The sequence below is a fragment of the Kryptolebias marmoratus genome, linkage group LG14, assembly GCF_001649575.2.
Source record: "Kryptolebias marmoratus isolate JLee-2015 linkage group LG14, ASM164957v2, whole genome shotgun sequence".
NCBI lineage: Eukaryota > Metazoa > Chordata > Actinopteri > Cyprinodontiformes > Rivulidae > Kryptolebias > Kryptolebias marmoratus.
Window position 1 is genome coordinate 12,639,912 of NC_051443.1, and position 23,347 is coordinate 12,663,258.

Sequence of the window (23,347 nt, forward strand, 5' to 3'; positions counted from 1 at the left end):
TTTATGCCACATCGATATCAATTAATCAGTTGCACAATGAAAAGTTTAAAATTCTGCATAATCCTGTGCTAAAAAACACAGGATTTACAAATTTCCTACTAGATTGTACAAAACAAAATCAAGGCTAATGAACTTTTTCCTTCATAACAGTTGTGTGTATTTTTGCAAAACAATAGGAAATAAAAACTGAGATTGAAACTATTGAAACTATCAAAGTATGTATTTAAACAAAAACTTTTAACCAATAAAGTTGCTGGTCAGACTTTTGTTGGTTGGACTGTATTTTGGCACATTAGTTACTTAAATCTAAAATCTTGACCAAGTGTAAAATCCTTTTAAGTATTAATTTTCTTGCCACTAAGAGAAATCTCAGCTTTGTGCAGTCTCAGGTAAATTCTGTTAATAAGACCCGGTTCCCCCCAGCAGGTAACCCCCGGACCCCAGCAGAGATGTTCGAGGACTCGATCAGGGACTTCCCTCTCCTCCTCTGTGGCTGCAGGGATCATTGCTCTTACTTTGGAGGCCAAGTGAGCAGCTCTCTTTTACACATAGTCCAGCATTCAGACAGGGGTTAAAATCAATACATGTGATGTTTGCCGAGAATATGTTCTTCCCTTTCTGTTTGACCCCATCATAGTCCTTCGCTAACCTGGAGGGATGTGCAGCACATTATTGTTCGAACATCAAAATCTCATCACCTCGTCGCTCCAGATTGGCACGTAAATGGAGCTGGATACAAAGGTAACACCGGATCTCTGCTCGGTTTCAAATTACATACACTTCGATGAATTTCAGTGGTTTCTTCAAAAAAATTTAAAATGCAACATCTTTTTTTAATAAATCCCTTTAAAACCCAAAGACAAAGGATAAGTTGAATTTGGTATTTTGGTGCATATTCTCTTAGAACATAGAAACTATAAAGCAGTGAACATATCATAAACTAACGAGGTGCAGCCAGCAGAATAGCAATAAACGCCCACAAAGTCTCAGGAGGATGTGAAATCTTTTCAATGGCTTTATGCCCTCTCTACCTCAGCTAATGTTGTGTGTGCTTGTCTGTTAGTGAGCCACCTTTATGGCTTTGGCCTGCTGGATGCTGAGGGCATGGTGAAGGAGGCAGAGCGATGGAAACCAGTCCCCTCACAGCACGAGTGTGTGGAGGAGGCTGCCAGCCAGCTGAGCAGGTATCACACCGACATGGCAGCAAAACAATCATGGCTTCTCTTGACTTCCTTTCTTTTATCCTTTTTGATCTATTTCTGTCTCTCACACACTTAAATGGCCTTCGTTTTCTTCATTTGTTGATCTTCTTGTAGTTCTCCCTTGCTCCCTCGCCTCTTTGCTTATTTCTGGTGTTCACTGTGTCGCTTTATTCCTTTCTCCTGTCTGTCTCATCACAGAATTATTCATCCAGGCCCAGTGCTGACATCTGTGTTTGAGGCCACAGGCTGCTCCAGCAAGGCCCCGCAGCACGTTGTTTATGTGGAGCATGTCGTAGTCCGTACAACCATCACTCACAGTCGTCGTGGCGACCTTTCCATTACGCTCACGTCACCTTCAGGCACCGTGTCACAACTGCTTGCTAACAGGTAATTCTCCACCACTACACCCCACGTCCTCATGCATGGAGGTTTTTTGTGAGCTGACCGATTTTCAGTCTGCTTGAAGCATTCGTTGCTCAGAGTGACAGTCTTCAGTTTGGCAGCTTTGGAAGAAAAGTGGATTTTGGCAAACATCACAGGAGTGATGCTCATATGGTGTTTCAAATGAACTAATTTTCTGGGCAAGTTCCTGGCAAGGTTTATTCCTGGCAAGTTTCAAACATGCTGTGGCTTATTTGGTTTTATTTTTTTCATACTTCTTGCTGCCTTTTAGAAAATACACAAGAATTAGGTAGAAAAACAATCCAATCCAAAGTCTTTGATTTAAAGATAATTAGACATTATATTTATATGCTTAAGAACTCAAACTGCAAAGTGGCTATAAGGTATTCAACCCTTTTGCTATTTTTTTTCCTTTCTGTTGCTTTCAACCTGAAATTTTGTATTTGATTGTAAGTAATAATTTTACAGAAACATACCTCATATTATTTAAGTTAAACTTGGAGGAAAAGCTTATTTTAAATACCTTTAAAATATTTTTTAGTTAAAATGTTGTGCTTGCATATGCATTTACCCCCACCCACAAACCCCCTGTCTAGAAGAGACACCTTTTGTGGATGAATTTTTGTCCATTCTTTCTGACCAAACTGCCTCAGCTCCTTCAGGCTGGATGGGCTTGTACACAGCCTGAAGGTCTGAGCTACAACTGGATCATTTCAGGACATTTAAGTTTGTCCTTAAACCACTGGAGTGTTGCTTCAGCAGAGTGTTTAGAGTCATTCTCCTGCTGGAAGGTGAACCTCCATCTCAGTCTTTGTCTTTAATCTCCAGAAGACGCCAACAAGTTCCTCCCAAGAATTTCTCTGGATTTTGTTTCATTCTTTTTTCCGAGTGTGAAATAATTCCCAGTCCTTGCTGATGAAAGACATCCTCATAGCATGATGCTGCCACCACCGTGCTTCACTGTAAGGTGTTCTCAGCATGATGAGAGGTGTTAGGTTTGAACCACACTTTAGGTTCTGCTTTAGTCTCATCTGACCACCACATCTTTTTTCACATGTTTAGAGAATAATTGCTACTCGATGGGGTATTTTTTTAAAACACAGCCCTGATCTGTACATCTTCACAACATTGTCTCTGACCTGTATGGAGAGTTTCTTGGTCTTCATGATGTCTCCTGCCCTTACTATTAGAGGTGTCGTACTAGTTTTGGTTCTGGGAGCTATACATTTAATCAGTTGTATTTCTTAAACTCTTGTTTCATGACTTGCAACTTTACCATTAAATATTTCTCTCACCATTCTTATCAGCACTCCAACAGGACTAAGATGTGTGAAATGTTATTTTAAGCAGAAGGAAAACCTAAATTAATCTCCTTGTTGAATTTCAAATAACACTGTGCTCAGCAGTGGTCTTACTGGCTGATTATCTTTTTCCAATTTATATTTTTTCCCCTCCATACAAATGAGTGAAATTTAAATAGATTTCAAACAATTTCCAAGTAAAGATGATTTATGGTAACAACGCAGCAAGGCAAATTAGATTTCCAAATTAGTTATTCAACAAATTATATTAATGTTTTCTGAAGAAAGTAAGCGTATCTCTAGTTTCAAAAGGAGATACTTCTCTCTTAACTGAACAAATTTTATGATTAAAGAGTTTTACGTTAATGTCAACCCAGTTGATAAATAACTAGTAATAGTTTACTATTGCAGAAGATTTACCACAACTCTCACTCTGACTGAGAATCAATCATCAATCATTATCACATTAAATGTTTTATTTCCAGTTTAATAGCAGCTTTCATGAAAAAAAAATATAACTTTGCTATCTAATTGTCAAGCAAACTGCATTGAGCAGGTCACCACAAACATGTTTGGTAGGAAAAATAAGATTAGCTAGATATGTAGGAAGACATGTAGGCATTATAGGTGATGTGAAAAGAAAAAGATAAGTGTTTTGCAACTTTAAATTATTTTAAAAAATGAATAAATAAATGGTAGCTCTTTGAGAATCTGTGCATTTATGCATTCGGTGTTATGCATCTGATCATATATTTGATCATGAATCTATCCATGATCAGTGTGGCAGAGTAGTCAGGAAGTCTTCATCTCAGCTACTGCAATGTGTATATTAACTTAAAAAATCAGACAAAAAAAGAAAAATAAATAAATCAAACTTAGAAATTTCTTTGTGGAACTGAAAAATATTTTTCTAATTTTACAGTTTGATGGATTAGCGGTGTTGTCGGACGCACTACTACAGAATGTGGACCTCTGTGGCAGCAGTGTGTGAGACAACATGTTAATCTCAAACCATAACACTTCCAACACCATGCTTCACTGTTGGAATGAGCTCAGCGTCATGAAAAGATGTCTTTGGAGTGCACAAACAAGCCTTTTGTTTCTGCTTTTAAACACTCTTTTTCATCTCTCCTGAACAAGAGCAAGAAGTGTTTTTTTTTAAAGAGGCATACTTAACTGGCAGCACAGATGCCAAATGAAGTGATTAGATTTGAAATGGCATGGGTTTGTTTTGTTTTGTTTTGCTTTTCTATGAAGTTTTGTCCAAATGCTCTAATTCTACCTGACACACTTTCCAGGCAGGTCAGATATGAGTAATTTCCTGCTAACTGGAGAAGACAGTTGAACGGGCTGCGTGCAGACTTTTGACAAACAGTCTGCTCTCAGGCTTAATTTAGAGCTTGGTAATTCAAAGATGATTGTGTTTTTTTTTAAAGACTGGCTCATTTCAAATCGTTCGGAGGTTTTTAAAAATTCCTCTTCAGACTCACAAAGCATCTAAAACCCTTTATTTCTGAGGACTTTACGGAGCTCTATGGATTTTTTCTTTAGATTCCTTGAGGGAAATTAGATGGAGTTTGTGGAGCAATGCTTGGTGTAATGATTTTCTTAATTTGAATGAAAAGAATGTTGCCTTAATATGTTTTTAATGTGATTTTAATCATATGAAAACTCATTTGTCACACATAAAAAACAAAACTTCTTAAAACAGAGGTTCCTTTATGTCCCAGGTTGCAGTTTCTTGTAATAGTCCACCTGAAAGGACTCATTTGTAAAAAACACACCTTTTTTTCTAAAATTTAAATAACATTTTGGTTTAGGCCTCATGACAATTCCACTGAGGGATTTCAGAACTGGAAGTTCATGACGACTCATTGCTGGGGGGAGCAGGCAGCTGGCGAGTGGACTTTGAAAATCAAGGATACTTCGTCTCAGAAGCGAGTCAGAGCTGGAAGAGGTTGGTTCTTTCTTTTTGTGGTATTTCTACAATGCGAGACCTACTTACACTGAACTTCAAGCAGAGGCAGCGGAAACACAGAGCAAGGCTCATGGGGCAAACCTGTTTTTCTGCCCTCTGTTGTTTCACAGGGATGCTAAAGAAGTGGTCTCTGGTGATTTATGGCACTGCAGAGCAGCCGTATCGCATGCATCGTCAGCGACCCCGATCAGCTGAGTTCTCTGAGGATAGTGATCTCGCAGAGGCATACAATGGTGACTCATACATCCTGCTTACCCTTGTTCTAGATTGGACCTTTCACACAACATCGTCATGAAATTTTTACTCACGTTACAGTATATGATTGTATTGAAACAGCATTCTCAGAGAGTTTGTTGTCACTGCCATATTGGGATTTTGACTTTAGTTGTATTCGCCCTTGCAGGACCCTGTGACCCAGAATGTAGTGATGATAGCTGTGATGGGCCCGGCCCGCAGCAGTGTGTCACATGTCTGCACTTTTTTCTCAAGTTCAAGAACAACTCAAGGTCAGCACGATCACACAGTGCAGACAGCAGTTAGACGATCCAGACGGCGTGCATTGACACTGCTGCTCTGTCTCCATTTTCAAATAACCTGCAGCTATTCACAACCCCAATTCTGAACAAGTTGAGACGTTGGGTAAAATGTAAATAAAACAGTATGCAATGATTTGCAAATCTCATAAACTTATACTTTATTCATAATAGAACATAGTACACACATCAGATGTTTAAATTGTGCCAAATTTAGAAAATATAAAGGTAATTTTGGATTTAATGACAGCAACACATCTCAAAAAAGTTGGGACAGGGAGCAACAAATGACTGTTAAAATAAGTGGTACAAATAAGAAACAGCTGGTGGAGCATTTTGTAACTAATTAGGTTAATTGGCAACAGGTCAGTTAGAGGACTGGGTATAAAAAGAGCATTTTAAAGAAGCTGAATCTCCCAGAAATAAAGCTAGGCAGAGATTCACCAGTCTGCAATCAGATGAATTGAAGTTAGAAATTCTTTTTTTCTTCAAATAAATACTTAAACACTTGTAAAATTTGTTTTGCTCAAATTGGGACACTTTCTGAGTTTGAAGATTTGATTTGTTTGCTATGTTTCACGGTGAATAAAACATGGGTTTATGTGATTTGCAAATCACTGCACTCTGTTTTTATTGATATTTTGCACAATGTCTTGTCAGAAATGAGGATGTAAATCAGGCTTAGTGGTAAAACTCCACCAAAAATGTAATTTACTCCATCTGATTTCAGTAGTTTCATTTGTTTTGTCTTCTATCTCTTTTTTTTTTTGTCCTTGTTCAATAGATTGTGTGTATCAGAGTGTCCCAGAGGGTTCTGGGGAGACCGTCGGCACTGTAAGAGGTGCTACTCTTCTTGTGAGAGCTGCACAGGAAGTCGCAGTGACCAGTGCACTTCCTGTCAGCCTGGTCATCACCTGACGGAGGAGGGCAGCACTTGCACAGCCACTTGTGGGGACAGCTACTACCTGGATCATGGTTGGACTTTCAACTCCTTCATTCTCTTTCCCCCATTTTTTGTTTTAATATTATTTTAAATATTCAGAAGACATATCCTTGAGCGTACCTTAAGGGATGCATGGCTTAGTCATTTTAGAGGCTGCAAATAAACATTCGGTTGTTGCAGCTGCAGTTGTGAGGCGCCTGAGTAAGATTGATTTGTGCCTCTGATGTGTTTTCCACGTGTATTGTTTTCTTTTCCCCCTTCAGATTCAAATACGTGCAGAAGGTGCAGTGAAAACTGCCTGAAGTGCACCTCTTACAGCATCTGCACAGAATGCAAAGAAGACACAAGGTGAAACAAATTCTCTGATGATGCTTGAATTAACTCCTCTGTAAACATTGCTCTTTCTTCTCCAGCCACTATGAATACTGATGCTCTCTGTGCACACACTCTTAACAGCATTGTTGCAATTAGATAAAGCCACTGTTTTGCTTTGTGTTTTTAACTCTGGGCCATTCTTTCTTTTTTCCCACTTGAATTGGAAAAAAAAAATGTCTGTTTTTTGACACTTATTATGCAAAATCAATATTGGAATGTACAAAACGTCTGACAAATTCACCATATGGTTGAGCTAGAAGTTTCCGGACTATACTGTTCACTGTCCCAGCTCACCAAGGGCTAATGGTGCTGGTGAAGCTGTGGGCTGGAGAAGCGAGCTCGCGATCTGAAGGCAGTGACTCATGGTTTAATGTGTCACATGATTGGCTGAGTGTGTCACGGTGCCACATGCTCTCTCCGCCCTCTCCAGTCTGCAGGGGAACCGGTGCCAGCGGAGCTGCCTGGATGGTTCCTACTATGACACACAGGAAGGCGAATGTAAGCTCTGTGACAAGGCCTGTGCTACCTGTGCAGGTGAGACCGAGGTCAAGGGACAGTGACATAATGTGTACGAACTGTTCTTTAAATATGTTATTTTCTCATTACTTTATTTATTTACGGCAGTGGGTTGTGACTTTCAGTTTTTGTATTTTTCACATTTTAGCTTTTAACTACTGTTCTGGTTTAAGCATTTAGCTTCTGTTCTGCTTGTGTAAACTTTTGTTGTCTAATGTCTGTTTTGCTTGTTTTGAACTCAACAATTCAGTTTCAGCCTCTTCAACAAGTTTCAGCAAAGTCATCCTGCGCTCAGTATTCCCACTGCATTTTTCTAGAAAATGCCAATTTTTTTTTTTCCTAGTTTTCTTAAGGCTTCATGTTTGTGCGTCTTGCTGCATCAGGTGCAGATGCTCAGGCTTGCAGTCGTTGTGCAGAAGGCTTCTTGATGGAGGAGTGGAGGTGCGTGCCCTCCTGCAGTGCTGGCTTCTACGCCACACAGACAAGCCCAGAGATAGCTGATGGGCACAGGATATGTAGGAGGTGAGCTCACTGGTGTGTGTTCAGGTGTGGGTGGTTTGTTTATTGGCTGATGACAGGCTTTATTCTGGTGGTTGGCTTCAGTCTGTTTCTGCTTGTTTTGGCACTCGTGTTTGTTGTTGTGGGCCTGTATGTAGCGTGAGTAGATGTTCTCTGTGTTTCATATGTGTGTGTGCGTGCGTTTTCAGTCTCTGTGCTGTCCTCCTCAGGTGTGACGCTGGCTGTCTCACCTGTGTGGGTCCGAGTTGGGCGAACTGCAGCAGCTGTTCCAGCGGTCATAGCCTCCAGGAAGGAGCGTGTGTTGTTGACACTGAGTGCACAGACGGTCAGTCAACCAGCTCTCTCCTCTGATACACGTTGGGCTGCTGCTCCAGAATAACCATAATACAGCCTTGTTACAATTTGTTTCTAATTTTCCCACGAATCACATTTTTGCCTGTGGCTGTGTATGTTGCCAAAATATCTCCTGATGTACTTGGTGAATTTTAAAGAAACTCCCAGAAAGAAATCATTGGGTGTGCATCTACAACTGGTTGAGATTTTGGAGTCAACTCAATTCAAGATGGCTCCCAGAACCAACTGTCTATAAAAAAGGAACTAAAAGTTGGTGTGGTAGTAAATGGGCATCATTCACAATACATATTCCAAGTGCAACTCATTTTGCAATAATTTTAGTATTAAATGTTGAAGTTAGCCCTGTTTGTCTGTTAGCAAAATATCTCATGAACAACTGGATGAAATTTAATGAAACTTTCAGAAAGTAATTCTTGAATGTACATCTACAACTGATTCATTTTTATAGTCAACTCAATTCATGATTGCCAACACAGGTAATCAATATTAGCCAACAAAAAATGGCTCTAACTCATTTAGTTTTACATATATTGAGCTAATCTTTGGTGTGGTAGTAGCTGAGAGGCACTGACAGCCTGGCATCTCGCAATATTACACGAGATCGCACAAAAGATCACCACACTTTATTTTCAAAGTATGACCTAAATGGCTGGAATGCTGGCGTTTCTAAACATAAAATTTGCAATCCTTCAAAGATCGCAGGCCCTTTAATAACAACATATGTTATTAAGCCTCCTCTCTGCCTAAGAGTTTTCTTTATTTCTGAGTCAGCATGTGTTTGTTTTTCATTTATGTATTTTATTTATTTATTTATTTATTTATGTATTTATTTATTTTTGGTGTCTGTCAGGAGAGTATCAGGACAGTGGCGGGGCATGCCATCCATGTCATACAACTTGTCTGAAGTGCACAGGGCCGCAAAGCAAGGAATGCATCAGCTGTGGTTCTTCACGGTGAGTTGGACTTCATATCTTAGATTTAGAGTCAAAGGGGGAAATCATTCATCCCACTGTTTTTCTGTACAATATCTACATAGGAGTGAAAAACAAAATACCTGCAGGATTTGGGATTATTTCAGTCAGAGCCTGGAAAATGCTGATTCATTCTTCATAAAATGTAGAGCTTTCTAACCTGCACGCCCACATCTCAAAGCAGGATGTCAGAAACATCCTGCTCTACTCGAATCTTTGACTGCACTGAAATTGTGAAATATTTTCACAAGTTTTTTTTTTAAAAACATCAACACATTTACTGGATTATTTAGCATTTATGAAAGAACTGCACCTCAAACATACCTGGTCATTTTCTCTCTTATTCACACCTTTATACGTGTGACTAAAGTATCTCTCTGTGGGACAGGCAAACAAAGAACCTTATGACTCTCCAGTCGGAGGGGAGTGAGATTAATCTGCATGTGAATCTAGCTGCACAACGGAGCATCTCATGCAGTTTAAAACCTAGAACTCCACGCTCTCCAGTTTTTCATTGAGTGAACTCCCCAGATGGGAAGTGAAATGTCTTCAACTACAGAAGTCCAGCTATTTTATTTTTATTTTCATTTGTTTTCCTAATTCTAGCTTTTATCTATTGCTTTGTTCATTTTGGCTTTTAGCTATGATTCTGCTGTTTTTTAACTACTGTTTTGTTAATTTAGCTTTTGTTCTGATTGTTTTAACTTTATTAACTTAGAAACTTTGAAAAAAATTAGGCAAAGTCATTCAGCACTGTCTGTGTGTTTTGGTTTTATCACATGAAACTGTCTGTTTTTCATGTGTTTTTTTTTTTTTTTTCAAAGCTGTGGGAGGAGGAGAACAGTGAGNGGGGGGGGTGAGCATTGTATTTCAGTAGCAATACTGTGTTATAGCTGTCTAAATTGGGCCTTCAGCTTGCTGAATGGTTTCAGGGCCAGCCACATGATTAGATGTTTGTGAAGCATCTCAGACTTTAGCACAGTACTATATTTTAACAGATTGTTCTGAAATTGTGTTTGTCAATTTTAAATAATTAACTTCATTATCCAAAACCTCCCACTTTGCCTTCAGTTTAAACTACTCTCCCTGTGGCACCGTCTCCTCTCCATTTGTTAACTCACTCATCTACATCTGTGTAAATGTGCCATATGGTGCATGCTGGGATGGAAATGAGCTCCACTCATTTACAGAGTCATAATTTATGTGTTGATTTTTCTTGTTTTGATGGAGGTTTTATTTTTTTTTTTGTATTTTTTCCTTTCGGCTGCAGGGCTTTGGATGAGGGCCGCTGCGTGGTGGCATGCGCCAAGGGCAAGTACCAATCCGGTGGGCAGTGTCACTTGTGTGACCACACCTGTGCCAAGTGTGTAGACGCAGGGCCTGCCAACTGTACCAGCTGTGACACAGGTGAGGAAGAAACACAGGATGTGTTGGACAGATGGTTGACAAATTAAAAGAAAATGAAAAAAAAAAAAAAAAAACTGCCTGATTCTGTTGTTAGGGCAGTTTGGGATCCACATGTCCTTTTAGAGAAAAGGCTCACGACAAATTAATTTATAGTTTTTCGATGTGATTATCTTTATCTTGTGATGAAGCTATTCTCTTCTAATATTAGATGCATCATCCAGGAAGACAGTGCCTCCATCTGTTGGATGTAAGAGATCACTGAATGGTCTCATCAGGATGGCATCAAATGCCATGACCTTTGCACTCAGCAGACCTCAACCTGCGTGTGCATCTGTGGGATAATTTACACAGATATATCATATTACATCATATTCATGAAAACAACAAATGAGCAAGGAATTTGTTACAAGTGTTTTTCGCCATCTCTCCAACAGAGGTCCCAAGATGGTCAAAAGAGATGTTGGCTTATCTGTCAGCCAAACATCTTTTTGAGGCTGTTAGTTTTTCCTTTAACTTGTCATTTGCTTTATGTCTAACTGGAGTGTGAATGTGATGCAGACCAAAACGATTTTCTGTCACTTTTATAATATAATATAGCGTAAAACATACCAAGTGTTACTCGAAAATATAATTTATAGTCTCTTACAGGTTGGCACAATTTTGGAAGAAGTGCATTTATGATTTTTCTTCTGCTGTCACAAAGCTTACAACACTGTGTGCTTTAGCTTCTCTGCCGCTATCATATAAATTGTCTACAGGCATTTAGGGCAGTGGATGACAAATTTTCTTTATGGTTTGTGTCTGCAATTTATCACAATCCACCGTGATATCAATGTTGCAATAACAATAAGCTTTCAATATTCAATATAGTGCAGTCCTAGTCTTTTACAAAATTTATTTAAGGGACTCTTTTCACCAGAAGTGAAATTAATTTTCAAGAAAAGTAAAGAAAAACGTCAACTTTGGTAAAACCTAAAAAGACTAGACCTAGCTATTTTGAATGAGTAGTTGTGCGCTGACATTTAAGTGGTATTTTAGCTTTTGACCTCCTAAAGGGGTACAAACTAAAATATTTGAACTTTTATCCTTTACAAGACAGTAAGTGTCTTTCATAGGCTAGGATTTAGAAGATTCAGCTTTACAGGATTTCTGCAGTGGTTTTGTCACTACAAGTGGCCCATTTCACACAATTTTGCTCATTATTCTGTGTAATTCAGTTAAAATTATTTTTTATGCATTCCCCTAACCTAAAAAAAATAAATTTATCAGAATTTGAAGCTGTTTAAAGTTAGTTTTAATGTAATGCACGTTTCCATATTTGTTTGTATTTTTTTTTTTTCTCTCTAGATAAGTTTGGGATGGAGCGTTACCTGCATAAAGGCATGTGTCTGGACGCCTGTCCTGGGGCCTTCTACTACACCGCTGAAAGCACCTGTGAACCCTGTTCAGAAAACTGTCGTGTCTGCACCAGCCCCAACCACTGCCTGGAGTGCAACTCTTCTTACTTTGTGTCAGAGGGAGCGTGTGTGAAGATTGAGTGTGGAGAAGGTAAACAAGGTCACAGCATTATTTATGACTTTTAATTGTGCAGCTGTTATGTGACCTTTTCCATGATAGCCTCCTTCTTATTATCTAGTTCTGATAGTTTCTCTCAACATGTCTCTCCTGTCCACGTTGTCCCCTGTCTGTGCTCCCAGGAGAGGTGGAGGATCCAGATTATGGCGACTGTGTCGGTTGCGAGGAGGGCTGCAGGAAGTGCGTTTTGTGTAAGTCACAGTTCAGCAGCTATAGCAACCCTTTCTCAAAGTGCTTAAAGAGGACAGAGCTCTCATGTCAGACCTCGTTCAGACGGTCTTGCTGGTAGTTCCTGTTTGAAAAGAGAGCTGAGTATTTTGTGTGCTTTCAACAGATAACCCCAAGCATTGCCTGTCCTGCATGGAGGGTTTTTACAAGTAAGGCTGTGTGCCTCTCTGTCACCCTGTGTGATCTCACCACTGTACTCCCTCTGCCTTTCATTTCACTGCTGTCCCTGAGTGAAAAGGCTTCCTTTTTTTTTTATTTTATTGGCTGGAAGAGCAGAGTGGATTTCTGTGCACGTGTGACTGCAGGTATTGACAGTTGCTTTGATTATCAGCTTTCAGGATGGCTGCTACAAATACTGCCCGGCCAAGACGTACAGCGTGGAGGAGGACATGACTTGCACTCCATGTGACGACAACTGCGTGAACTGTGATCAGCATGAGTGCTACTGGTGCGAGACTGACCTCTTCTTATCAGGTAGAACTGATGCCGTTGCTTTTGCACACAAACAAAATTTCTCAACATGGATCATTATCGCTCGCAACCATGAAAGACAATCGGTAAATGTACAACTGCCTGTTTGCATGTTTTTTTTGTTTGTTTGTTTGTCGCAAATTATATCATAAATCACCAGATGGATTTTAATGAACCTTGCAGAAGGTAATCACTGCAGCTGATTGGGATTTGGAGTCAACTTCAAGATGGCCACCACAGTTAGGCAATATGATCAAACACAAAAATAGCTATAACTCAAAGAATTTTACAATTATTGAGCTAAAATTTGGTGTGGTAGCAGATAGGAATAGTCCCTAACACATACTCTAAGCACTCAGAGATCACAAAAGATCTTTCTTTTTGAGACTTTGTTGTTAACTTTTAGAGTCAAGCCTCTCTGCCTGTTAGCAAAAATTCTCATGAACCATGAAATAGATTTTAATCAAACTATCAGAAATGAATCTTTGGATACATGTCTACAAATAATTAACTTTTGGGGTCAGCCTGATTTATTATGGCTGCCACAGCTAACTAACTTGTCAAATACAAAATTGGCTGAAACTCAGCCTCAAATATTGGGCTAAGTTTTGGCATAGTAGTAGCTGAGCGTTGTCCCCAACATACTTTGAGCACAAACAGATCACACAAGACCTTTGTTTAACCCTTTCATGATTACTGTTAAAGGCAACACCGCCTGTCTGTCAGCGGTATTTTATATGAATAGTTTAATTTTATTTGACATTTTACAAGTGGGTATTATTTTTAACAGGTAACTCTATCAGGTCTGACTGATGAAGGTCTAACATTAAATTATAACTCTTAAAAATGTAAAGGAAAAAGTATGAAAAGAGAAAGAAACAGAAATTAATATTTTCAAAACGTAAATGATAGATTAGTCTGTGGCAAGTGTAATTAAATTCATGAGAGCATTCAAAGAGTTGTATTATGACCCTATTTTAACGGACTCTGTTGTTTTACTTGTCTGTCTGTCATGACTTAAAAGCATGCAAATGATATGCTGATTCTTGTGCCTCATCTTTTTCACGGACAGTTTAGATTTTAATTCTTTCGTTTTGATTGGAAATGAAATCTGTTGAAAGCAGTCTCTGTGATCAGCCAGTTGTTGGTTTGTAATTTTCACAGTGAGCCGTCTTTCGTTGTGGCTCTATAAGAAGCTGGATGTTGTTTAAGTAACGTTAATCCTTCTGGGAGAGCAGCTTTGTCCTCTGTTAGATGAGGAAAAAGCTTTAAGATGCAATCCATATTTCAGATTCCATTTGGATTGCCTGAAGAGAATCACAGCAATTGCAGTTTTTGACAATTAACTCATGCTGATGAGACGTTGTTCATGGTAACAAATTTGAATGCAAAGAAAGTCTTAAACTATGAAAAATACATTTGAGTTGCAATTTCTGAATTTTTACTGTTAGGATTTGAAACAAAAGAGCAAAACTTTTTGCTGGGTAACCCCTGTATAATAATGAGGTGTACTTTGTAGAATAATGCTCCAACTCAGTTATAATTGTAAGTAAAGGGGTCCTATCACAAACAAATTAAAGGCCTAGCATTTGTGAAGGGATGCGTATTACCCACTCTTTCAAGCCAGAGTTTTAGACTAAAATCATCTCTTGTTGAGAAATGGAGATTTTGGTCAAACTTTGAAAGCAACATTATGCTCCGTCTCATGGGATATCTGTTAGCAAACGGAGTATGTGTTTTAGGATGATTCTCAGCTACTACCACACCAAAGTGTTGCTCTGTATCTGTAAATACTGACTGAGTTATCGCCATTTTTGTGTTGGCTTAGGTCGAATAGTTGTGGTGTGTTGTCTTAATATGCCAAAAGGTAATCAGATGTAGATATACATGCAGTGATCACTTCCTGAAAGTTTCATTAAAACCTGTCCATTTGTTAATGAGATATTTTGCTTACGGTGCAGACAAACGCCTGCTCAGGCACAGGCAAAAACATTATCGCTCTGCCTTTGCCTCCATAATAACCTCGTAAAATTTAAAACCTGTAGGTAACAATTTAAAGCTGAGACACAGGGCTTTAGTATAAATGCATATCCCCTGTAAGCATTCATTTCACTTGATATTGTATTGCTGTTGTCCATGTCATCAAATAAATTTGCAAGCCAACGTTTTTGGGGCCAGTAAAGGATTGCTGCCTCAGTGCAATAATTTTTCTTCCACTTCCAAGATCTTCGGCCCGACTGACGTATCGTATTTCATACAGCTTCCTTTAGAGCAACAAAAGGCCTTTCCCCTCACATATACAGCAATACTGTAAACACACTTTGGTGTGTAGAATCAGTGTTTTCTTTTTAATACACCCACCAGGAAGGCTGAGCTTTTCCAAGGAACGGGTTGCATACATATTAAACTCTTATCTCGCAAAACAGAATCTTCTCCTTTTTTTTTTTTTTTTTTAATCCACCAGAGGGGGAGTGTGTTTCGGTGTGTCCCGACGGTTTCTACGGCAACGAAGAGTCCAACGACTGCGAGGACTGTCACTCGGACTGCGCAACATGCAGCGGCCCCAAGTACAGCGACTGTTTGTCATGTGAGGACGGGAGGACGCTCGACGATGGGGAGTGTGTGCCTGAGGATGACGTCTGTCCCGTTAAGACCTTTCTCAGCGGTGAGACTAATAACTTATATTCCACTAATCCGACTGTCTGGCCTTAATGAAGCAGGGATTTGGGCACTTTCAGAGGGGCAGCAAAGAAATGGTGCAGGGTAATTGGTGTGTGTGCCACCATCCCTGAACCTTGTACTAACTTAAGTTCTCCAAGCTGAATGAACGTCGGACAGATAGAGACTGTAACATAATTGACTGTATACGCTGAACATTTTCTTCCCTCTATAAAACAACATGACAATTAGTGTGAGGCAAGAGATCTTAATTATAGGAGCTTAAAGAACTCTGATAGGAGTGCACAGGTTAACACAAAAGTTGGAGATGAGCACAGGGAAGCAAAGGTTTTTTTTTTTAAACTTAAGGCTTTGAATTTTTTAGTCAAAGATGGATGATTTATTTTTGATCGTGAGGGTAAAGAAAATAATTCTGCTTAAGTGTCTGCTACACCTAAAGCCACAGACGGCTGAAGGAAGAAGGAAGAAATTAGTTCCTGGCAGAACCTTAAAGGAACAATCTGGTAATTTTTTGAAGCGATGTTCTGTCAAATAGTTAGTACCTTATTTGCTGTGAGCTGTGACATCATTCACAGAGCACAGAGTAAGGTGAAAACAGCAGAAGCCTGAAAACATTAGAATTATTTTAAAAGCCTGATAAACAATCAACAACAAGCCCTTGTTTATCTTGCAATTAGCCTAACCTGGCTGAAGACTTTGGTCTTTTTCTCTATAATGACTGGCACTATAGCTGATAAGGTACTAACTACTGATAACTACTTGATAGAATATTACTTGAAAAATGACCAGACCACCCCTTTTAACTCAATAATTGAGAAGTTGCTATCCATTTCATCCATTTTGTTTGCCCATACAGGAACCAAAATGTAAAAAATGACAAGTTGGGGAATTCAAGATCCTTCTTTTTGTCTTTCTGTCTCGTTCTGTTTACAATCTTTATCCTAAATCCATATTAGGTCAGTAATGTGTACTATGATGGTCCAGAGCCCAGTTTTTTTCTCTGCTGTGTGTTTAGTGCTGTAACCAGAAGCTGCATTGTCACAGAGGTGCTCCAATAACCACTGTGCTGTTTCTCCTCTAGATGATGGCGAGTGTGAAGACTGTCACTTCTCCTGTGATTCCTGCTCCGGACCGGAGAAAAACCAGTGCACAACATGTGGAAAAGGTCTCCTAGTCACTTCTGATTTTAGACCTGCAGTTTAGGGTTGTCACTTTCCCAGCGCAGTGATGTTTACTTGCTGCTTCTCCTCCTCCAGGGCGATTTTTGACGACGCAGCAAACATGCGTGTCAAAGTGTCCGGCGGGCTTCTTCGGCAGTCGGCTGAGCGGTGTGTGTGAGGCTTGCCCTCAGGGCTGCTTGCAGTGTTTCGACGCTCAGCGCTGCAGCCGCTGTCAGAGCTCCCCCAAAGCTCTGTTGTTCCTTCAAAATGGGCGGTGTGTCCCAAAGTGTATTAGGTTAGGAATGAATCTTACACTACTTTATGCTTACCTGCTGTCTTTCAGTTCTTTCTTTTTAGTGAAACAATCGTGCTGTAATTGCATCTCAGGTGAGACGTTTGAGTCACAAGCTCTTAAATGCCAAAAATAAAACGGTAACGTGATTTGTTGCCATGATTAAAATGTTGTTTGTGCCATTAAAATGAAACATTCTCAAAACTTGTAGTCTTTGCCAAAGTTCCACTAGCTCTGACAGCACTGTTTAACTTTTTTTTTTTTTTTTTTGCCAAGTGACTGTCATTATAATCTACCAAACACTCAGGAGCTATATAATTGTTTGGATAAATTAGAACCTGTCCTTTTTTTTATAGTGCAGCAGAGAAAAAGAATACATCCTTATGTTTGTTTACCCCAGAGGCACTAATGACAGCTTATTTGAGCACAACATGTCGGTATCAAAGAAAAGTAAATCAGTTTACAAATGCAATTTCCCATTTTTATTACAATTCACATGAATTGTCATGGGCTTAAAGAAGAATTTGAGCAATGAAGTTATTGTACAATTGGGCTGCTTGATTAACTGATTTCACCAGAATAAAATGCAGTAGATGTACATTATTTCAATGTGCTTCTCTGGGTACTGATCTCTCTTTTTATTTTTTTATTTTTTTTATAAATCTCGACAGGGGTTATCCTGCAGGCCAGCTGTGTCGCAGCTGCGCACCCGGCTGTGCCTCTTGTGAGAGGAACGCCACTCACTGCCTGACCTGCGTGGAGCCTCTCCTTCTGCATAACCACCAGTGTGTGGAGGAGTGTCCTCCGGCTCACACCGTTCAGGAAGGGGAGTGCCATCAGGGGTGCCCTGCAACCTGTCAAGAGTGCAGCCCCGCCGGGCAGTGCACAGGTACAGGAACCCAACCCAACCCAGCTTTCACCTCCTTGTTTGTAACAAATAATTTAAAGAAACTATAATGATTCATAAAGTATTTAAGCCCTTTCTTTCTCCTGAAGACACCTTTAACACTTTATGTCAAACAGAAAAAAAACATTTGTGATGTTTTTCTTTCTTAAAATTACACACTTTAACAAAGAAAGTACGTATTTTTGTTATTTTATTTATTAATTAAAAGTTTGTTGCCTCAAGGCAACATTGCACCATAATGGACAAATCAATTTGACACTGTCATGCAAAAACAGGTATAGGTTTATTGCAAACATCAATTTCTTTAACCAAACACTTGATTTGTTTAGTTTTCCATGCACTGCACATTTTAAATATAAGAAAAAGTCACAACTCCATATCAGCTGCTGCTTCCACACAACAATATACCATCAAGGAACACAAATATAACCAACATATTTTCAATTATCACATCGAAACATTACAATCAGCATTGTTTTATGGTAAGACATTAACCATCACTTCATGCTAATATGCACCTTATTCTAACAAGCATGTACACGCAAAGAACTGCATGTATAGAAGTACACACACAAAAACAACTATTGTGAGGACATATAAAAAGTTACAAATTACACGTACAATAATAAATTTACCAATCATCCAACTCTAATCGAGCCTGCTACTTTACCTCCATTTTCATCATCACCCAATTTCCCATTCTCACTCTAATCTACTTCCTGTTGATTTTCTACTATTGTGTTACTTCTGTCTTCATCCTCATTTCTATCTTCATCTCCATCCTTACTCTCTCCTTGCTGGACTGACACTATGACCTCATCTTCCTCCTCACTAAATGATACCTCAACCTCACTCTCAACAACTGGCAGTACCACCTTTTCTTTATAACATTTTGAAGTCCCATAGAAAACATGCGGGTTCATCTCCTGCATTACGTGATAACGTGCACATACAGAATGTGTAATACATATTCTTACAAACACATTGCAAAATCTTTTTCATGGCACATATATGTAAATAATTCTAATTATTTTCCTTACATATAAAAATAACTTGGAAATTGTTTGCTAATTTTTCACCTTGCTTCTTTTCCAACCTCATATGCCTTGTGATATTCCAGTATGGTACAATATTGCCTCAGGGCAACATGCAGTGTTTTGTAATTTCCTATTACATGTCTGATGACATGCCATGTAAAGATTTTGAAAATGCTTTTTTAGTACCGACTGACGGTGATGCAGGTTTTTCTCTATGTGATTATCTGAGTGAAAATGAGTGAGAAATGCTTTGTTCTGTAGAGAAAATGTGGGGCTGTGTGAGATGTTCACATGGGCTGAAAAGGAAGCAAAATGAACCCCCTGTGGATCATGTAACTACATTTTTTACATTTTCATTGTAGTATTTGAGTTCCTCTCCCCTGTAATAGCATTGACCAACTAAATGTGTGCCTCATTTAAAATAAAAAATTATATTAAAAAAAAGCTAAAATAGACTATGTTGCCTAGAGGCAACATGGCACCATAGAGGGTTAAAATATTGGGGCCACTATCACTGTGTTGCAGCAATTTGTGACTCCATTTAAACCAAAAGCTGTTGTTTGTGCAGGTTGCAAAGAATATCACTTTCTACATGAGGGCCTGTGTGTCCCAAACTGTCCCGAGGGGTTTTTTGAGGACGAGGAGCAAGGGGAGTGCGTGCGTTGCCATGGCAACTGCGCTTTATGTGACGGCCCGAGCAGCAATGACTGCTACGCCTGCGTCGACCCCGAGGCCGCCCTGCACAACGGAGCCTGTCTGGCACCCTGCCCCTCCCATACGTACAGGGACACCATGACAGGAGAGTGTGAAGGTACAACAAACATCACGCAGTGGGGGAAAAAAAAACATGCAACACAAGTTTACCCATCTGTTCAGATGATCTGAAATGTTGGGTTTCATGGCAAAAAAAAATGACATGCAGGAAAAAGCGTTCGCCTAATTTAAACGAGCTCAGAGTACGACAAAGTCGGCTCCATCATTTTTTTGAAGCTGCTGCTGTGTTTTCAGTCCTGTGGAGCGCCCTTTGTGCCTTTTCTCATCTCTACTTTGCCCGAGTGTGCTTCTTGACTTTGGCTCAGACTAAAATAGCAGCGCTCCTCCGATGGTTAACAGGCAGCTGTCAAATGTTAGAACCGCACAGTGATGCTAACGACAGTTCCCTAGAGAAAGACACTCCGCTTTTGGTTTTGTTTTTCAAAAGAAAAAAAAAAAAGAAAACACAAAACAGAAGATGGTGCGTTTCTCACAGAAATATGTTGTAAGCAGTGCCTGCTTTAGTTGCTACTGAAAGCACCTGCTACTAGTGAGCTGTTTAAAATGGATTTCATTGCTGTGCTGCAAAAGTGAAATGATTTTGTTATAGAAAATATTTTACAGGTCATATGTTTAAATACCAATAGTTATGACTATATTCACTGCCGAAATGCAAATGAGGATAATAACGTTTTAGCCCTTGCCTAAAACAATATCCGTTAACAACAACTGGTAAACTGTTACCAAAATGTCCTGAAACTTGCAGAAAGTAATCAAAGTCAGTTTTAGGCATGTTGTCTTAAAATTTGTTGTGGTTGGTGCTGGGAGTCATTCACAACAATAACTCTGAGCATGACATCACAAAGTATTGCATGAGTTTGCGTGTGATTTTATTTGAAGATTTGACCAAAAAGGCTATAACTCTGTAATTTTTCAACGAAAGATAATCTTAGTCTAAAACGGTGATGGTGATATGCATTCATTCAAGGAATGCTAGGCCTGTAATTAAAAGCATGTAGTTGTGATAATATAATATCACTTTCCTCCTTTGTTTCAAGACTGTGATGCATCGTGCCTCACATGCTTTGGGCCCCACATGGGCTCCTGCGCCAGCTGCAGGGAGGGTCAGAGGCTGGACGGCCACAATTACTGCATACCATCAGCCTACAAGTGCTCGCCTCGGCAGTACGCAGCCCAGGACGGAGAATGCCGTCCTTGCCACAAATTCTGCCACAGGTGTTCAGGTCCGAGCAAAACCCACTGCCTGAGCTGCAACCAGGGACATTTCCTGCTCAGTGAGTCAAGTTTGGTTCTGTTGATGTGTGTTCTACTGCCTCTCACGCTTCTGCAGCGCGTTTACTAAAGCACATGACTGTGTGTGTTGGAACAGATGGTACCTGCGTGGATGAATGCCCAACAGGCTACTATCAGGAGGAGTCGGGGCAGAAATGTGAACCCTGCCACGGTTCCTGTCAGACCTGTGTTGGGAAGCAGAGCCGCCAGTGTCTCACCTGCAAAGCCCACCTTTTCCTCAAGGCCAAAGAGTGTGTGGAGACCTGCCGGCACGGGTAGTTTAACCTGCTCACTATGCAGCTGTGCCCCTCATCCATTACAGTTAAAGCGATGGTGAAGAGTTGTCATTAACAAATGATCAGCCTGGAGACCTAATGTCACTATGGGTAGCTAGACAGGTTCGGAGATGCAGGCTAAATTATCTGGAGGTTTAAACAGCCCTTTATGAGGCCCGGTGTAGCAACTGAGTGAGATAAATTAATGTTCCGTTAAATTGATGAGCAGTTAAATACTCAAGGGAAAGCAAGCCAGATATAAATGCTACATAAGTCCTATCAGAGCTGCATGGAAACACTGCTATCCCCATCAATGAGTGGAAACCTTTCGTTATGATGGTGCCCCCTCAGTTGCATGTTGTCATATTGAAGCTGAGCTGAACTTGTATAGCTCCATGTGAGGCCGTAGAAGGGAATTTCCTGTGAGAATGGCCAAACCTCTAATCTCATTTCATTTAATTGAATTTAATCTATCATAACATTCACCACCTGTTCTCCAGTCACTATGGAAACGCTGCTTCGAGGGTGTGCGAGAAGTGCGACCCAAGCTGCGGCGAGTGCTCAGACAGCGGGGAGGACGGCTGCCTGAGCTGCGCTCCGGGCCTCGTCTACTTGCGGCGGGAGGGCCGCTGCCTCCCCTCGTGTCCTCAGGGATACCACCACGACTCTCCCCACAGGACCTGCGAGCCCTGCCACGCCAGCTGCAGAACGTGCTCAGGTACACATATCAGGAGAACTTCAATTTAATGTGGACCCACACTCATAAGTTAGACGATATCAGTGCTATTTTTTTTTCCACGGTCTCCAAATGTGAATATGTTGGAGATATTAGGTTGTGCTCTGTGCCCCAATAACAATGTTTTATACACTGCTGTGTGCGCAGTGCATCCTCCAAAGACATTCTAATTTAAACCACAAACGCCGGAGCGGTTTATCAGTGTTGTTAGATTGTCCTGCAGCTCTTTGTGGCTTCCCTAGTGAATAAGTGGCTAAATATGCTCTCATATATAAGGTAAAAGTAAAGATAAACTAAATGACCGACCATTAATCTAACGGTAAACAATGAAAAATTAGTTCACCCCTTGTGTACATATTTGACTTTATCTACTCTCTTTTCTATTTTCCAAGTTATTCTGGCTGCAAGGCATGCTGCTATATTTGTGAGTCCCGCCCTTTTAAACTGCTGGCCCTCCTGCTGCTCACAAAGAGAGAAAAACACACTGAATATCTCCTTGAGAATGTGTGGACAGTTCGGCCTTGACTTCCTCCACAGTTGATGTTCACACATGCACCTCGCAGCTGGAGATTCTGAGCTGGAGATGCACTCTCACAGCTGGAAATGTGAGAAGGATGTCTGGGTAGCGTGCAAAGGAGGCAGAGGGATGCAGAAAGTACGCTGTGGAAATGTGTTTGGTTTACACAATGTCGACAATGTAGGGCGAGGATGTTTAATGAAATGTTTTTGAGCCGATATCAGTGGAACTCGTGTTTGAATGTGTACACAACATTCTTGAGAAAGCCAGAAAACGAGATACAAGTCATTAAATTAGAGTATAATCGAGACACTCTCCTTTAGATTAACATTAACTTTTCATTGAACAGTAAGAGCAAGATGTTTGAGTGAGGTACAGAGGTGCCTTAGCAGATTTTCCTTAAAGATGATACCAGAGCTCACATCGATCCAGCTCTCCTGAGATGAAGAGCTCTGGAAACTGCTTAACTGCTCCAAGTGAACTCTGGTGTCATTTTTGGTTGCTTTGGTCTGATATATATTTGTTATATTTGGTGTATGCATCAACAAAATAATTGTAATAATTGACAAGCCTCAATGATACAAAGCACAAAATCTTTTTGTTTCACTGAGAGCCAGAAATTGTGCCAAGGCTTTTTTTTTTCCTCTTTCCTAAAAACAAACCTAAAACTTACTTTTTTCTTTTGCCTATGGTGGTTAATCTTGAAGGCTGAGTTTATATGATATTACTCTGAAGGTTTTCTATTCAGCTTGCACCTCTACTTAGTTTCTTGCCATCTACTGGCATGGTTTGGGTATTACAGCATTTTTATTACAATCGTCTTGAATGTGGGGATCTTTTGTTATATTTAAGCAAACAAACAAAAAAAAAATATTTGGAGCAGTGTAGCCAAGGCCAAAGCCCCTCAATGTCTGTCATCATGT

General features: G+C 40.0%; 1 protein-coding gene across 1 annotated transcript in view; it reads left to right on the forward strand.

Annotated features, from left to right (window-relative positions):
* The window catches only part of pcsk5a (proprotein convertase subtilisin/kexin type 5a), a 32,781-nt gene that overhangs the window by 4,827 nt on the left and 4,607 nt on the right, over positions 1-23,347 (forward strand). The window contains exons 9-34 of the mRNA XM_037979594.1: positions 427-527; positions 638-741; positions 1,064-1,184; positions 1,401-1,589; positions 4,726-4,862; positions 4,994-5,116; positions 5,287-5,389; positions 6,201-6,391; positions 6,623-6,707; positions 7,165-7,268; positions 7,634-7,772; positions 7,979-8,094; positions 8,974-9,076; positions 10,365-10,501; positions 11,849-12,049; positions 12,199-12,267; positions 12,411-12,453; positions 12,636-12,778; positions 15,240-15,440; positions 16,536-16,619; positions 16,711-16,909; positions 17,578-17,795; positions 19,419-19,661; positions 20,662-20,898; positions 20,994-21,171; positions 21,672-21,889. Coding sequence (XP_037835522.1) covers positions 427-527; positions 638-741; positions 1,064-1,184; positions 1,401-1,589; positions 4,726-4,862; positions 4,994-5,116; positions 5,287-5,389; positions 6,201-6,391; positions 6,623-6,707; positions 7,165-7,268; positions 7,634-7,772; positions 7,979-8,094; positions 8,974-9,076; positions 10,365-10,501; positions 11,849-12,049; positions 12,199-12,267; positions 12,411-12,453; positions 12,636-12,778; positions 15,240-15,440; positions 16,536-16,619; positions 16,711-16,909; positions 17,578-17,795; positions 19,419-19,661; positions 20,662-20,898; positions 20,994-21,171; positions 21,672-21,889 — 3,787 coding nt within the window. The remainder of the gene's footprint in view (positions 1-426; positions 528-637; positions 742-1,063; positions 1,185-1,400; positions 1,590-4,725; positions 4,863-4,993; positions 5,117-5,286; positions 5,390-6,200; positions 6,392-6,622; positions 6,708-7,164; positions 7,269-7,633; positions 7,773-7,978; positions 8,095-8,973; positions 9,077-10,364; positions 10,502-11,848; positions 12,050-12,198; positions 12,268-12,410; positions 12,454-12,635; positions 12,779-15,239; positions 15,441-16,535; positions 16,620-16,710; positions 16,910-17,577; positions 17,796-19,418; positions 19,662-20,661; positions 20,899-20,993; positions 21,172-21,671; positions 21,890-23,347) is intronic.